Here is a 16,440-nt window from a genome sequence, read left to right as displayed (position 1 = left end):
CTGAGTGTACCCCTTTGCTACCAGCCGTGCTTTGTACCTTTCAATGGATCCGTCTGGTTTCCTCTTAATTGTGAACACCCATCTGCAGCCAATTGGTCTTACTCCCTCTGGTAGCTTGCTCTTATCCCATGTCTGATTTCGAGCTAGGGCATCCATTTCCTTTTGCATGGCTTCCCTCCAGTGTTTGTGTCGCATAGCTTCTTCTGCTGAATACGGTATTTCTTCCTCCTCACACAGTGCAGCTTCAAATGCTCGTGCCATCTCCGACAAGTGACTGGTGGCACTATTTGCTATAGCATAGCGTGCATTCCTGCCAATTTTCTCTGGGGAATACCTTTTTGGTGGGACTCCTCTGTTCGCCCGTGGTGGCAATATGTACCGTCCGGTATCTTCATCAACGGTGGCCTCCTCTGCACTGGAGATGTTGTTGGAGATTTCTTGCGACTCATCTCCCCCTGTCTCGTTACTAGTTCCGGATGAGTTATCAGAGTTAACAGCATCAGAGTCGGGAAGAACACTTACATTGGATATCAGGGGAGGATCTTGATCCGGGACACTGAGTTGGCTGGATTGTTCTACTGAGACCTGCTCGGTGGTCCCGACAACCTTCTCGGGTGGGTCCGCAGCGAGGTAGCTTGGTAATGGCAACCAACTTAGTGGGTCCCTATTTCTGCTCTCCCCCTCTGTCCTATCACTCTCCCCCTGACCACTAAGGTGGTGGAAAAAATATTCTGACTCCAAGAAATTACAATTCATTGTGACATGGATTCGTTTGGTTTTGGGGTCATAGCATCGGTACCCCTTTTGACTTACCCCATACCCCACGAAAATACATTTTACAGCGCACGGCGAGAGTTTGGTACGTTCGTGCTTCGGAATATGGACAAAAACGGAGCTTCCAAAGATTCTAGGTCTAAGGGTCAAAGGTTGTGGAATCTCAGCCTGTGTCGAGAGGACTTCCAGAGGGGTTTTAAATCCCAAGGTTCGGGTAGGCAAACGGTTTATTAGGTAGGCTGCGGTGGCTAAAGCTTCGGGCCAGCAGTGTTTTGGTGTTTGGGATTCAAGGAGCATTGCTCTAGTCATTTCGAGGAGGATACGGTTTTTCCTTTCTGCTACACCGTTCTGTTCCGGTGTGTGAGGACATGTGGTTTGATGAAGAATCCCATTATCCCTACAAAAGGCTTTCATACCCGAGTTGACAAATTCCCCTCCATTGTCAGACCGAAGAATTTGGATATTTTTTTGGTACTGATTTTTCACAAGTTTACAAAAGTGTATAAAATGAGACACGACTTCAGACTTATGCTTCATAAAATAAACCCATAACATACGAGTGCAATCATCCATAAAAAGCAAGAAATATCGAAATCCTTGTCCCCCCACTACCGGTGCGGGTCCCCATATATCAGAATGCACTAGAGAAAACAAAGTCTCAACCCGTGTGTTACTTAACTGATAGGATTGTCTACGGCTTTTGGCCAAGATACAGGTTTCACAATGTAAATTTTTGGAAAAATTGGGAAATAACAAATTTAAATAACTTGCAGAAGGATGACCTAGACGACGATGCCACAACCAAGCTTCTCGATTTGCAGAACCGTGAGTCAGCAACGCGGTTCCTTTTTGAGCTATCTCGTCGACGTAGTACAACCCGTCCTTCTCAGTGCCACGTCCAATAATCTCCTTCGTCCTGATATCCTGCAGTAGACAAAAATTGGGCTGCATCAGTAAGGAGCAATTAAGTTCTCGGGTGACATGGCTAATCGACAATAGCTTGTGCGATAGAGACGGGACATAGAGACAGTTTGACAATTTTAATGTCGATGATATGTTCACTGTCCCGGCTCCCTCAACATTTGACACCTCTCCACTGGCTGTTTGAACGTATGTCTTTCCCGGTTTTGTGGGTTCAGTGATGTCGGAGGCATCATAGGTCATTGTATCCGTCGCCCCACAATCAAAGATCCACCTGTCATTTTTTTCTTCACAAGAAGATACTATACATGCAGTTGATAATTTCCCGAGTATTTCAAAACGATTCTTACAAGAAATAAATTTGACATCATCTCCTTTTTGACAATTAGGGGTGTTACTTCTATTTTCGAAAAAATTGGGGTCGATTTGCAAGTTTTGTGAAGTTGAGGGATCTGGAGGCAAACAGTGGGGTTCAGTACATGGTATTTGGAAACTTGAGGGGCTTGATTGCAAACATGCATCAAGCCCTAATTTGTTACCTCTCTGCGCCGTCTCCTCACTTGCCCGATTTGCCAAATTGGCACTCGCGATTCCTCCGTTCATCTCCTCAGGCTGTCGTCGGTCGCCGCTGTTGCCCCGGGTTGGTGCGGCCTCGGTGTTGCCCCCGGTGGCGGCGGGCGCTCCGTCTCCAGCTATTGATACAGCCGCGCGACCGTTGCCTCTCCCCTGCGTCGGTTGTCCTCCTCTGCTCGAGTTCTGGGGCGGTGGCCGGCCGTATTTGGCTTCCCACCACTCTGGGAAACCCACCACTTCGAAGCAGGTCTCCTTGGTGTGCTTCTTACGACCACATACTGTGCACACCATTTTGGATCTGTCTTCGTCCGTCCGTCGATTCCAGCCATTACCGCCGCCACCGCCACCGTTTCTCTGAGATTGGGGTGGTCTACTTCGCACGGCGAGACCGGCACCGACTCCCTGCGGTGTGCTTTTCTCCTCGCTGTAGGCTGGTTGGAGGACGCTCATCCTTGCATCCTCCCTCCTTATCTCGGCGTATGCTTCATCCAACGAGGGAAACGGTTCCTTTTTCAGTATTTCCCTCTTAGTATTTTCATACTTGTCATCTAGGGCAGTGAGTAATTGATACACCCTATCTTCTTGTGTACAATTGTCGTAGATCTCGACATCCTCCTGATACTTCATTGGGTTTGGTGACTTTTGGTCGATTGCTAGCCATATTTCTTGTAATTGAGTCCAGATCTCCTCTAACGTTTCTCCTTTCTGTTTCAGAGTGGTTGCTCGGCGGCGGAGGTCGTAGACTTGTATTCTATCCCCGCCGCTGGAGTATGTCACGGCTAGACTCTTCCACACTTCCCTGGTTGTTGCGTGTTTGGAGATTCGGGTTACTATCTTTGGTTCCATATTTTGGACCAACCACGTGAAGACGCAATGGTCCGCCTGTTGCCACCTTGCAAAGGCTGGATCAGTCTTCGACGGAGGAGAAGGATGCCCGGTGAGGTGGGAGATCATTCCCCTGCCACTGATGGCTCTCTCCATCAATACGACCCACAACGAGTAATTCTCGCTGGTCAGTTTGTAGCCGATATCCAACGGCTTGGTGTCCACCACGATCTCCTGTGGTGGGTTCGGTTGCTGGTTGGCATCTGCTGTGTTCGTCATGGCAAAACTGCTGCGCATGAAGTTTGCAAACATCCTTGCAAACTGATCTGTCTCTGTTCTGTCGGTAACAATCTCTTTGTGTTCATTGGATTCTGACATCCTTTCACTGGTTTTTCACAGCTTTTGGTTACAATTGGCCGGGAAAGGTATAGACGATGATGAGATTTCTCTGAGTCACAGGAAATCCTGCTCTGGTACCATGATAATTGGTACTTAGAGGAATTAGGGACATAGAGGATAATACTTTTTATGTATTTTATTCATTGTACAAAATATCCTCTTATAGAGGTTGATACATAGATATACAAGGAAGGTTTCTATTCTCCTACACTTATGCTATCAATCTCCTATAATTCTAAATTGATTCCCAAATCATCGTGATTGATATTGAGAAATCTTTCCATTCTAACAATATTGCCGTATGCAGGTCATGAATTTAAATACTACCACTCCATAAGCCAAGACTTAATAGAATTTTCAAATATGGTATTGATGGATACACTACAATATAGTAATTGCAATGTTGCATTTTATATAAATCACTCAATTTAAAAAGGGGGAAAAGTATTTGAAGAATTTGACGCAGCTATGTGATGTATTTGCTGACTTTTCTTATGACTACGTATTTAACATTTCGACTACAAACTCAATTTCTCACCATAGATAAAAAAAAATGCAGCTACCTTTCCGATGTAGATATAATTAAGTAGGAAATATTGTGCACTTTCCCACTGTATTTATGGAATGGGCCATGCAAATCTGGTTCTGTTTCCTTTATTTAACAATTTTGCATATTAAATAAGTTCATTATTTATGACTATTATTCTTATTAAATTTACAAAAATGACGTGGATTTTTAGGCTGGTATTGGCCAGTAACATTCTAATTAAGTTTACGTTGACAAATTTCAATTTTTGCATCCATCAATGTTAATGATTTCATTATTTATACATTCTTAGGGCTCGTTTGATTAGATGAGTAGAGTAGGAAAATGATGGAAAATGCTGACGTGGACCTTTCTAACCATCGTTTGTTTGCATTTGTTGTTTTTTATCAAGCCCGTTTGAAAAAACACGGCCCGTTTGAAATTAATGTTAGCTACCCATATTCAATTGGTAACTCTAACCCCCAAAAAAGAAGGTTTAGTGAGACAGAGTTTCATTGTTTGAAAAAGACTCCCCCTCTTTTTCCCTTTTACCCTCTCTCTCCATCCTCATTGTTGCTCGAAGGCCACTGCAAAAACGCAGCAAATACGCCATAGCTGCAAAGAAAACTCCATACAGGTCAGTAAATCCAACCATTTTTGTTGTTGCGTAGACATTCGAGCTCGACGCTCTCCGTCGTGGGTAGATGGTTGTTGTCTGCAACATCTATGAATGACCCCCAATTTGATTAGACATGCAAATGAGATTAGATTTGAATTATATGGTGTTTTATTTGGTGTAGGTTCTACAGTTCAATTGTAATTAGGATTGTTACTAAATTCTATTATGTTATTCCCGTTTTTTATGTCTATTTGTGATTTGTACATAAAATGAATAATTTTTCAGTTTTCATATCTAAACTCACGGCTAATCAAATCAAATAATAAAATAAACTAAAACTACAACTAACACAAAATATTATAAGCTGAAAGAAAATGCATATAAGCTGAAAAATGATACTTTAACGTGACAAAATGACATAAAACTGATAAAATGATACTTTTGCCCGATAGAATGATACTTTCAGCCTATAGAATGATACTTTCAGCCGATAGAATGATACTTTCAGCCGATAGAATGATAGGTATTTTTGGTGTATAAAATGACATTTTTGTTTAATAAAATGATACTTTTACCTTATAAAATGATAATCTAAGCGGATAAATAGCTTTTTTCATCCTAAACTTCGATTAAAAATGATTTGACAAGTCATACATTACATACAATTAAGTTTCATACATTTCGCCAAAATATCAATGGACTTAGCCATCCAAATGTCCTAATTCAGATCATAGTCATACATTACCACAAAAGCAGCTAAAACATGGCAACCTGTTCCTCGATTCCTAAACATCTCCCGATGTGCAGGCCACCCCATTCGACTTTTGCCATCCAATTCCTGATGCGGTTTTCGTTGACATTTCAATTAGCACCAGTCGACAATGAATCATAAACAACTTTGGAAGGCGTGACGATTTATGAACATACGCTGGAGCCGACGATGACTGATTAAGCAATACAAAAATGCAACGAGAATTAGTAAGCAAATTTACCTTGGTCGTGTGCCCAGTCAAAGACGTCGGCTTGTGCTCGACGGTAATTATTTGCCGGCCAAGAGGTGTTGGGCGTCTCCTTTTGGCGGGACTGCTAAGCAGATTTTAGAGAAGGCGGTAGTGAAAAATTTGGGGTAGATCCAAATTATAAATGCTACTTTTGATAAATGGCAAATTGGAAATTAATGTAATGTGTTAGGGATAAATATGTCATGCAAACCAATAAAACATGCTTCCAACTAATCCAACCAAACACTGATGTTGCCCACATGTTCCAACACAACTCAACAAACCAAACTCCATTATGCATAATATACACTACCACAAACATTAAGTTAGCAAAACAACCCTTCAAAAATTTGTATTTGCTACTCATCTAATCAAACGACCCTTAATATTAATAATACTGTCAACTATAACTGATACGTGGATGAGTCAGAGATTTGTTTGACTTAATAATATACATAAACATGTGGTTCATTAATAATAGAAAGAATAATAGTACATAGGAAAAGTAAATATGATCATGAGAAAAGATTTTATTTTGACCGTTGTGATTGATCTAGCATTATTTGTATTAACTATTAAGTTCGTCAAAACGGTATCACACATAATAATATTCGTGTTCATCTTGACTGTTAGTTACAAATCAGTTATCAAATTGTTATATTTATTTCGTAACCATCCTCTCGAGTGATCAATTGATAACTCATTCTCTAGTTGCTAACTACAACTAATTTAAGATCATAAGATTTTAAAAATTTAGTGGTCTAATTTGTCTCGTATAATTTTCATTTTTATTAATTAAATCGAAATAGATAAAAAAACTACCAAATTAGGGTTTTGGATGAAAATGTCAATATAGTATGTTGAAAATATCAACACAATTATTTGCTTATGCCAACACATTGCTTTAAGAATAACATTCTATATGTATTATATTGACATATTTTATATACTATGTTGCATTTGTTACTGTACGAAAAAAATTTGAAAATTTTCAAATTTTTTTTTTCAAATTTTGACATCGGAACATATGCAAGTGAGATCTCGTTAGAATCCTTATGAAATTATCTTTAATTTGATATATGTTGTGCGAAAAAATAATTTAAATCGAGAAAATTATATGCATTTTAAAATTATGTGATATTTTTCAAAAGTTAGTTATAATTAATTTGTTGTAAATTGACTTTAATACTTTTATTACTTTTTTGTTAATCATATTGACATTTCGGAGCTGATGATCTAGACACTTGATTTGAATATCTAAGGGCTATTATTTAATTATAGTTAGCAATTAAGTATTGAGTTAGTGATATAACACTCCTGCATCTCCTATATCATTACTGAAACTGAATATGATTTTTAGACGATTTTTTTACAATACAACATATAATATTTAATTTGAGAGACTCAGAAATTGAGATTGAGTTACTTAGAAGCGCTAATTCATTATTGCACTAGTAATTTTAGAAACCATAAATGATAATAAAAGATTAGATTACATTATTATTACAAATGTAACGTTTCCTAAAATATGTTCCATACTAAAAAATTAGAAATTGGTTTTGCTTAGTAGTAAATCGAATTGAATTGAACATCCAATTTTAATAATACACCATGTGTTTTGCAATGGAGTTTCTTACTCCCTCTATTCCATAGTAATAGAGTAATTTTGCCATTTTGGTAAGTTCCATAGTAATAGAGTCATTTTCTTTTTTAGTAAAAGTCAACACATTTCTCAACCCCTACTTTACTCTCTCTTACTTTATTCTCTGTTCATCTCTCTACTTTTTTTTATTTTTCACTTTATTCTCTCTTTACTCAACTCACCTGACACAATTTTTTTAATCCCCGTGCCGAAAAAAAACGCCTCCATTGCTATGGAACGGAGTGAGTACCACTTGAGGGGGCCCCACCGTAAGATATTTTTACCTTTACCTTTTAACTTTGTCCTTGCTCATAAATGGGAAAGGTTAATTCTGGGGAAGAAAGCATCGCATTGCATTGCATTGCATAATACAGCGAAACGGGTGAGCACATAGCCAGCAAAATATTGGGTTTTGGGAGTGAGCAAGCAATTCTGTAAAAAGGAAGGAAAAGGAAAGAAAGAAGAAACTCCATTTTTCTTGATTCCTTTTTCCTTGTTGGTGTCTGTGCAAAAGGAATAATCTTTTCGGCCTAGAACTCAGTTTTCTGCACGCGGCCTCATTTATTTCTCTCACATTTCTTATTCCAATCCAGAATATCCAAAAGAACGAGCTTTTGCTTCACATTTGGTACATTATTTCCACAATCCATTTTCATGTAAAGCCTTGGGTTTTGTTGGGGGTTTACATGGAGAGTGCCTTTTGGGTTCTGTCTGTTGACTTCATTCTTCATTTTTTTTGTATTTTTTATAACTATTTTCAGATTCTTGCATGATTTTCACAGCACATGGTTTCACTGTTTCCCTTGGCCGATCTTGTCATCTGTTTCTGAGATTTTGATGTATGATTCATCATTAATAAGATTGTACTGTTAATAATGGTGCATTATTAAAGAAAACCTGTGTACTAAGCGATCTTCCCCTTTTTTTAATTGCAGCCTTTGTCAACGCTATACGGAGAGATGCTCACTGTCTACTGCTTTGATGGTTGATTCATCTCATACTATTTCCCGTTGCAGGTTTTGATCTGTCACACTAATTATATTGCACATGTTTAGTATTGTTATGATTTCTTTATGAAGCTGAAGCCTTTATGAGCACTAGGAATAGGATCCCTTGTTGTTTGCTTGTGCATATCTTTTATGATGGTAGAATTTGATGAATGAAAGAATTAGGCAGATAGAGAGAGGGTTAAGTTAAAAAAAAAGGAGAGGTATATTATATCTCTGGTTTTGTGGAATAATTTAGTGTGTAAGGCTGTTGGTGATGTCTCCTTTGCTGACTAGGTGCTTCCGGACTCCGTGGGCTCTGCCGCCGACCAAGGAAACAGCCTCCACTCTGGCTCTCTTCCCATCCCATTTATTCAATACCTCTGAATCTTCATTAAACCCCCATTCCCTATTCTCTCTCTTGAAACTAGTTTAAAACTTGCTTCTTGCCTGGTTAGTTGTCAAGATTCGGTCATACCAAGCATATATCCTTTCGCTTCTTTTAGATCCCATCACTTTTTCCCCCTCTGGAACTTCAAGAAATTGGCCATATTGAGAAAACTGGTCCCCACACATTGGCCTTCTACATTTTGCCATTTCCAGGCCTTCTTTCCTCGATCCGGGCCCTGTCGGATGCTCGATAGTCAATTTTGGCCTAGTGCATTTTGCTGTGTTCAGTTGAGTAGTGTGGAAGCATTGTGGTGTTTTCCCTCCTTTTTTCTTCAAGTATCTCTGGTGGGATAAGATCTTCGAGTCTTGCACGATGAAGTTTATGAAGCTTGGATCCAAGCCAGATACGTTTCAGACCGATGGGAACTGCATCAGGTTAGATCTTTATTCGTTATCCTCCTTAAAGTTCGATGTTTGTAAAGTTCGATGTTTGTAAAGTTCGATGTTTGTAACTTCCTTTGATTGATATTTCTCAAGTTGTGTTAATCTCTTAGTTCTTTTTTCTTTTAATTAATTGGCTTTGTATTCAATCTCTTTGCCTTCTCCACTTTCTATCTCTTAACCTTTTCAGGGAAGGTGAAACACTGGGCTAATTCAGTCACTATTATCTTTCTATGTCAATGAAACAATATGTTCATTTACAACGGTGTCCTTGGAGCTCTAGCGCCATCCCTATTTAGTTGAATAATTTATTTGTGATTTCATTACCTTTGACCTTTTTAGGACACAAATATAGCTTTTCAACTCCAGCTCTCAAACTCTAAAAAATGACTACACAACTGAATAATACTATTTTTTTCGGGGTTGATACATATGACACCAAATGGTTGTGATTGGAATTTTCTGGTGGGGCTGGTGCAGAGGGATCATGTCCATCACCATTTTAATCTATTTAAAGGCTATACATGTATTAGGACTGCCAATTGCTCTACTTGGACCGTTGTGATATACAATCAGTTTTTCCTTGTGCGTGTTTGCTCGTCCATTTTTGTAATTCGGAAGGCAGTGAACTTGCCTGGCTACTCATGTTACTGCTTAAGAATGTCCTAACGTAAAAACTCTCTTATTTGCAGATATGTGGCTAGTGACTTGGCTACGGACGTTATTGTTCGAGTTGGCAATGTTAAGTTCTACCTTCACAAGGTATGGCTATCTTACAAAAAGTATGCTCAAGAAAATCATGTTTTGTAAGAGTATTTATTAGTTAACGCTCTTGTTTAGCCGGAATCTGCCAATCATAATCTATTAACATGCTATAATAGATAACTATGAGATCATGTGATGTGGCTTATAGCTAAACCAATTCATAGTTTCCCCCAATATTGATTTGTTTCTAAAATGAAATATGCAGTTTCCTCTCCTCTCTAAATGTGCACGGTTACAAAAGTTGGTTTCGTCGGGTGATGAAGGAAATGGAGATGAGGTCAAGATCGATGACCTTCCAGGCGGTGCAAGCGCCTTTGAAGTTTGTGCCAAGTTCTGTTACGGGATGACAGTAACCCTAAACGCTTATAATGTTGTCACAAGCCGTTGTGCTGCTGAGTATCTCGAGATGCACGAGACTGTAGAGAAAGGCAACCTCGTCTACAAGGTCGATGTTTTCCTCAATTCTGTGATTTTCAGGAGTTGGAAGGACTCCATCATAGTTGTTCAGAACACAAAATCCTCTTCGCCATTGCCTGAGGAAGTTAAGATAATCAGCCAGTGCGTCGATGCTATCGCTTCCAAGGCGTCGGTTCATGTCTCTACGGTGGATTGGTCCTACACATACAACCGGAAGAAGATTGCTGAGGAAAACGGGAATGACCCCGGCTGGAACGGCCTCAGAAACCGAACAGTTCCAAATGACTGGTGGGTCGAGGACTTGTGCGAGTTCGACATAGATTTGTTCAAGCGTATCATCATGACTATTAAGAACAAACAAGCGGTATCTACTGAGGTGATCGGAGAGGCTTTAAAAGCATATGCATACAGTAAACTACCCGGCTCCGGCAAGAATGTCATCCAACAGAATGATCTGGTTAAGTATCGCAACATCTTGGACACCATTGTGTGGCTGTTGCCCGAGGAGAAGGGAAGCGTCTCATGCAGTTTCTTGCTCAAGCTGTTGAAAGCGTCCATCTCCGCTGATTCGGGAGAAACGGTGAAGATGGAGCTGGCGAAAAGGATAGGGCGTCAGTTGGAGGAGGCTTCCGTCAGCGATCTGTTGATCCAAGCTTGTGATGGAGACGGGACAATGTACGACGTTCACGTGATCAAAAAGATACTCGAGGAATTCGTCACGCAAGACGAGAACTCAGTGGCTGAGATGGAAAATGGTTGCGAGATTCAAGAGATGATAAGGCCTGGGATTCTCTCTGAAGCGTCGAAGCTGATGGTGGCAAAGCTTGTCGACGGCTACCTTGTCGAGATTGCAAAGGACCCTAATCTACAATTTGCTACCTTCACCGGGATTGCAGAGATCGTCTCGAGCTATCCACGACCAGCCCACGATGCTCTGTATCGTGCCATTGATACATATCTCAAGGTAAACATAAAAACTCTTCGTTCTCTAGCGATTCGATAAGGGAAAGCGAGCTGTTGAAAATTTGTGTGGAATGGCACAGGTGCACCCCGGGATCAGTAAGAGTGAGCGGAAGAAGCTATGCCGGTTGATGGACTGCAAGAAGCTGTCCGCGGAGGCATGCATGCACGCCGTGCAGAATGAGAGGCTCCCTGTAAGCGTGGTGGTGCAGGTGCTCTTCTTCGAGCAAGTACGGGCTTCTGCTTCGTCCGGGAGCAGCACCCCGGACCTGCCCAAAGCCATCAAGGACCTCAACTGCGGCTCCTACGGCAGCGCAAGGTCGCAGACTACTAACACCGACGAGGACTGGGACGCTGTTGCTTCGTCGGAGGAGCTCAGAGCGCTGAGAGGCGAGCTGGCCGCGCTGAGGTTGGGCAACGGGGCGATGCAGGAGAGGAGCAATGGCGCCGGGGAGAGCAAGATGATCAGCAATTCGGACAGGGCTGCCATTAGTAAGATGAAGGGCCTGATCATGTCGAAGAGGATCTTCTCGAAGATTTGGTCGAACAAGGTGGAGAACAGTGGGTCGGATACATCGGAGAGTCTTGGATCGGCCAACCACGACGAGGTGAAGTCGACGCCGACGAGGAAAGGGAGGCATTCTGTTTCTTAGAGAGGAAAGAGCTGATTTTACTTCACTTTTTTTTTGTGGTTTTAGCATGCTACAAGATTAGTTTGGGCTCTGTTTAAGGGGAGAATTAGCATATTGTAATCTAAGTCTAGTGCAGTAAATGCTGTCTATTATCAAAGAAACCAGGTATTCTTGTGCTCTGAACAAAACAAGTTAGAAACTCACAACAAATTCATGTAAAAATTCACTTAGAGCATCCACAATAGTAGACTAGCGCGCCGGCTGCTAGTCCGCCCTCTAGTACACTATTGCGACGTACTAGCGCGACGGACGACCTCTCGTACGTCGCATATGGCACTAGTACGTGCGCTAGTCCGCTATTGTGGGCTCCCGACGGACTAGCGCACGGACTAGCGAATTTTCGATTTTTTTTCCAAAACTCTATATATACGGTTTATTGCAGTTCATTTTCATTTGCACCACTTGTAATAACGAGTTTCTCTTCTTTCACTCTAATATATGCGGAGAAGTGCACGTTGATATTTATAATGTAATTTGTGGAAATCGTTTTTTTTGTTGAATTGTACTTCTTCTTTTTTGATTATGTATGTTTTTTTTTAATTTATATAAAATGGTTACATTTTCGTGTCGAAATTTTAATTTTGTATTTGTGTGAATTTGTGATTTTGTTTGTTGGGATGTTCTAGTGCTAGTCCACTATTGTGCAGTGAGATTCCTAGTGACGTGGCAGTGCAGTGGCTAGTACTAATGACGCGACAGAAGGTGTTTTTGGCTAGTCCAGGTGCTAGTCCGTCGGCTAGTCCGGTTTATTGTGGATGCTCTTAGCTTTGAATTTGATTTTTGGTTCATGGTAGTTAAGTTGACACATTTATTAGTTTATGTGGGATACAAAATTCTTATTTATCATTGCTGCATTAGCTTTGTACATTTGTGGGATAGTTTAATAGTAAAACAAAAGCAAGTCAATCTTTCATTAATCTAGTAAATAAAAGTAAGGACCATACTAATGGAGTCTTTACAACTTCACGTATTGCCACATAATCATATTCAAGACCATACATATCTACATGACTAAAACCAATCACATATTCTATTTTGCACAAGGGGAAAAATAGGCATGGATCTCCAGTCTGGTCTCGTTATAACTATGAAGGAGATTAGACATGAGATATATAAGTGGTTTATACCTTAATTCTACACACAATTCTCAAATTCTCCACAACAAGATAATTCGAAATTTTCTTCTATTTACTGGAGAATTCAAATTCTTTCATCGGCTCATTCATCGTAACGGAAGTATTGTCTCCTTTTTAGTAAAGTCCTTATATTATTTGATAAGTTTTGGCCACACAAAGATCAAATAAAGAGGTAAGGAAACAAGATTTTCATAGAATACATAGACATGATGTGGAAAATTCGCAAGTCATCTTCGATCATTTGAAGAATTGTTAAAAGGTGATTTTGTCTAATTGTAGAATTCATGTTTTATGATTTATTTGATTTGCTATTCTTCCGCTGCACACCCAACAAGATATTCCATGTATTTGGCATATACATTTGTAGTTGATCTTACGGTGCAGGAACTACATCCCAGTCCTCCGAAGTTGGAGTCCACTTATAATCTTCATCCGACATCAATTTTCATGGATGATTGTTGCACCACTTCTGTCTTCTGGCGCTAATGACGACATTTTTAACTGTATTTGACTCACAATTTTCATTTCTTAGATCTAGCATTGCTTATATAACTCGAGATCATCAATTCAATAGCTCAAAACCACCTAAACGAAGTCGAAGTTTGTAAGTCGTGTAAATTTTGTACATTATACATTTTGTCGAGACAGAAAGAGAATGCAACAAACAACAATGCAAAACTTCAAATGATGTGGAAGAGTGTACAACACATTACCTATACACATGATTTTATCTACATTTTTTACCATTTCATTATACTATTAATGTTGTGGAGCCTACTCTCCACTATCACTACAAACACTATCATTTTATCTCTTTTTCTCTTACTTTACTAATTATATATTAAAATTCGTGCCTTACCAAATGTTCATAATTTTTAGAGACGAATGGATTATATTTTATAATTATGCTGCAATTATACAATATAGTAGTACATTCCAAAGTTATAATAGAGGTGCATAAAAAAAGTTGAATCATTAAGTACTCCTATTAACTTATAATAATTTCCTTAAAAAAGACTTATAATAATTAATTTGAGGGGAAAATCCTTTTAGGGCTTAGAAGTCCTAAAAGAAAAAAAAAAGTTAAATTAACCAATTATTTGTAATTAAAAAAACTAAGAAAATCTGTAATTGTACCGTGTTTGGTTTTGCTCTGTCCCTAAACTTGGAGTTGGAATTTACGAACAGAAATTGAACTCAGAAAATCAGACTTCGGCCGCCGAATAAACAGCCGAAATTGGGACAAACGATCAACAATACAGCCTCATCGTCGAGCTCTGCTCTGCCAAATCAGGTCCAATTTCTCTATCCCTTTCTTGTTCCCTCGAAAATTCAATCCGATTTCTGGGGTATTTCTGTCCGTCGTCGAAATGTGAACTGAGTTGGGGGTTCTGATTCGAGAATCGTTGATTATTTGCAATTTGCTGCTATCCTTAGCTTTTCATTCTAGTTCAATATAATTGGGCACATAGTTTGATTGTTTTGTCTGTTTTATCTTAATGTCAATGAGATGGGATTGATTTGCTGACCTCAATTTTTCATTTTCTTTTTAATTTCAATTTTGACTGAAGTTAATGTTCTAGAATAATTTGTGAAATGATACACCGAAACCGTTTGCTCTGAAAAGGTTGAGGTTTTTGTTCAGGAAATTTGAGAATCTATAATGGAGTATTATCATTAAGCAAGGAAAATTTTGATCTTGATTTAATAGCTTGATATAACTTTGATTGAGCTGATCCATGTGTGGGCTGACAGTATTAGCATTATAAAACTGTGGTAGTTGACCTTATTTGTTCGTATTCTGTTATGATTTTTGGTGTGAAACGCAATGTCTGGAAAGTGGGGGCTTTTTTTGGCTGAGATTTTGCTACTTCTATAATGTTGCGTGAACGGGAATCTGTCGTTTCTGTACAGTTTAAACGGAAAATGGTTGCAAAATTTACTCGTGTGGACACTATAGAGCTGAAAGATGTTATCTATCAAAGGATTGGACACCAAAGAGCAGATAGGTACTTTGATCAGCTCAAGAGATTTCTAAGTTTGAAGCTTAGCAAAGTTGAGTTTAACAGGAGCTGTGTGCAGACGATTGGGAGGGAGAACGTTTATCTTCACAATAGGCTTATCCGATCCATTGCCCAGAATGCGTGTCAAGCTAGGATCCCACCTCAAAAAGCTCGAAAACAAATTGAAGGACTAAGTGTTAAGGTTGCAAATGGTTACCAGAGGAACTCTCTGCAATCTTTGTATGGTGATGCTTTCCCCCAGTCGCCTCGCAAATGTAGGTCTCCTGTCAGCAGAGATCGCAAGCTGAGGGATCGCCCGAGCCCTCTGGGCCCACTGGGAAGGAGCCCTAGTCTCACTTGTGAAGAAACAGTCACGAGGACTCAAGAACAGCAGAGTGGAACAGTAACAGAGTTGCATTCCCTCTGCAGCAGACCTCCAGTTGATGTCGTCTCAGTGGAAGACGGGGAGGAGGTCGAGCAGTGTGCTGGAAGCCTCGAAGGTGGGAGGTGGTGGAGTCCTGTCACTGCTCCTTTTGGCGTCTCAGTTGGCGCTCGTGAGGCTGTTGGTTGTAGCTATAAGGACGGTGCTTGTGCTGAGGCCTGTGAAAATCGAGGGGAGTTGCCTGGTACGGTGTCTTTAAGAAGGTGTTTGCAGAAGAAGCTGGCATCGGAGGGAGTAGGGATCTCGCTGGAATGTGCAGACGTGATAAACAACAGCTTGAACGGGTTCTTGAAGCGAATAATTGAGCCATGTTTGTCGATTGCTTCATCCAAGTGTACAGATCTTGGGAGACAATCAAATAAGGCAGTGATGCCTGATAGAGCTAGACGTGTGAGTATGCTGGATTTCCGGGTTGCGATGGAATCAAACCCTCGTTTGCTCGGGGTAGATTGGCCCGTACAGCTCGAGAAGATCTGCCACTACGCCTCCGGGGAGTAAAAAAACTCCAGTTTTGAAAATGGTAGTTGCATAGAAGAGGGAGGTTTGGTGGCTTCACATACAGATAGGTTCTAACAGCATTAATTGCTAGGAATGGGGTGTATTATTTTAGACTTAGATACCGTTTTTAACATTTCTTTCTCATTATAGAGTTGTATAATTTTTGTGTACATATATTCTTGTAATGAAAGAAACATCCATTTGTGGTTATTACTTGCCAAAAAAAGGGCTGCTTTTATGCTTTCAAGATTTAGACCAATTTCATCCATACAAATTTGTACTTGAAAAAAATAGTCGCATGGCAAATACAATCAGCTATACAAACTACAACAATAATTATAAACCAGCAACTTCAAATGATTCTCTGTATTTTATGTCAAACTAAATAAAATCGAAATCAATAAATATCTTCAAAATTTAAAATAAGTAA

The 16,440-nt window shown here is 39.9% G+C and overlaps 2 protein-coding genes across 5 annotated transcripts; both read left to right on the top strand.

The window, feature by feature from the left end:
• The first annotated feature begins 7,627 nt into the window (after positions 1-7,627).
• On the top strand, positions 7,628-12,032 carry LOC121807649 (BTB/POZ domain-containing protein NPY2-like). Of its 4 annotated transcripts, none has more exons than XM_042207927.1 (7): positions 7,670-7,908; positions 8,063-8,119; positions 8,216-8,296; positions 8,564-9,091; positions 9,790-9,859; positions 10,068-11,243; positions 11,323-12,032. In XM_042207927.1, the coding sequence occupies exons 4-7, from the start codon at positions 9,030-9,032 to the stop codon at positions 11,890-11,892; spliced, it is 1,878 nt and encodes a 625-aa protein (XP_042063861.1). In that variant the 5' UTR covers positions 7,670-7,908; positions 8,063-8,119; positions 8,216-8,296; positions 8,564-9,029; the 3' UTR covers positions 11,893-12,032. The 4 variants fall into 4 exon arrangements, with proteins under 4 accessions (XP_042063863.1, XP_042063861.1, XP_042063862.1 ...); XM_042207928.1 differs by having other exon boundaries at positions 8,042-8,119; XM_042207929.1 differs by lacking the exons at positions 7,670-7,908; positions 8,063-8,119 and adding an exon at positions 7,628-7,662.
• Positions 12,033-13,903: 1,871 nt separating this feature from the next.
• On the top strand, positions 13,904-16,220 carry LOC121809915. The gene is made up of 2 exons (XM_042210766.1): positions 13,904-14,361; positions 14,982-16,220. Exon 2 carries the CDS (start codon positions 14,994-14,996, stop codon positions 16,008-16,010), a length of 1,017 nt encoding a protein of 338 aa, XP_042066700.1. The 5' UTR covers positions 13,904-14,361; positions 14,982-14,993; the 3' UTR covers positions 16,011-16,220.
• The last annotated feature ends 220 nt before the right edge of the window (positions 16,221-16,440 follow it).

The sequence above is a fragment of the Salvia splendens genome, chromosome 6 (assembly GCF_004379255.2).
Source record: "Salvia splendens isolate huo1 chromosome 6, SspV2, whole genome shotgun sequence".
Lineage (NCBI taxonomy): Eukaryota > Viridiplantae > Streptophyta > Magnoliopsida > Lamiales > Lamiaceae > Salvia > Salvia splendens.
This window is presented reverse-complemented; position numbering and strand designations above follow the sequence as displayed.

Excerpts from the sequence above, each read along its gene's own strand:
- LOC121807649 (XM_042207929.1), top strand. The coding sequence starts at position 9,030 with ATGAAGTTTATGAAGCTTGGATCCAAGCCAGATACGTTTCAGACCGAT. Across the intron at positions 9,092-9,789 it reads ACCGATGGGAACTGCATCAG|ATATGTGGCTAGTGACTTGG; the intron begins GTTAGATCTTTA and ends TCTTATTTGCAG. Across the intron at positions 11,244-11,322 it reads CCATTGATACATATCTCAAG|GTGCACCCCGGGATCAGTAA; the intron begins GTAAACATAAAA and ends GGAATGGCACAG.
- LOC121809915 (XM_042210766.1), top strand. The coding sequence starts at position 14,994 with ATGGTTGCAAAATTTACTCGTGTGGACACTATAGAGCTGAAAGATGTT.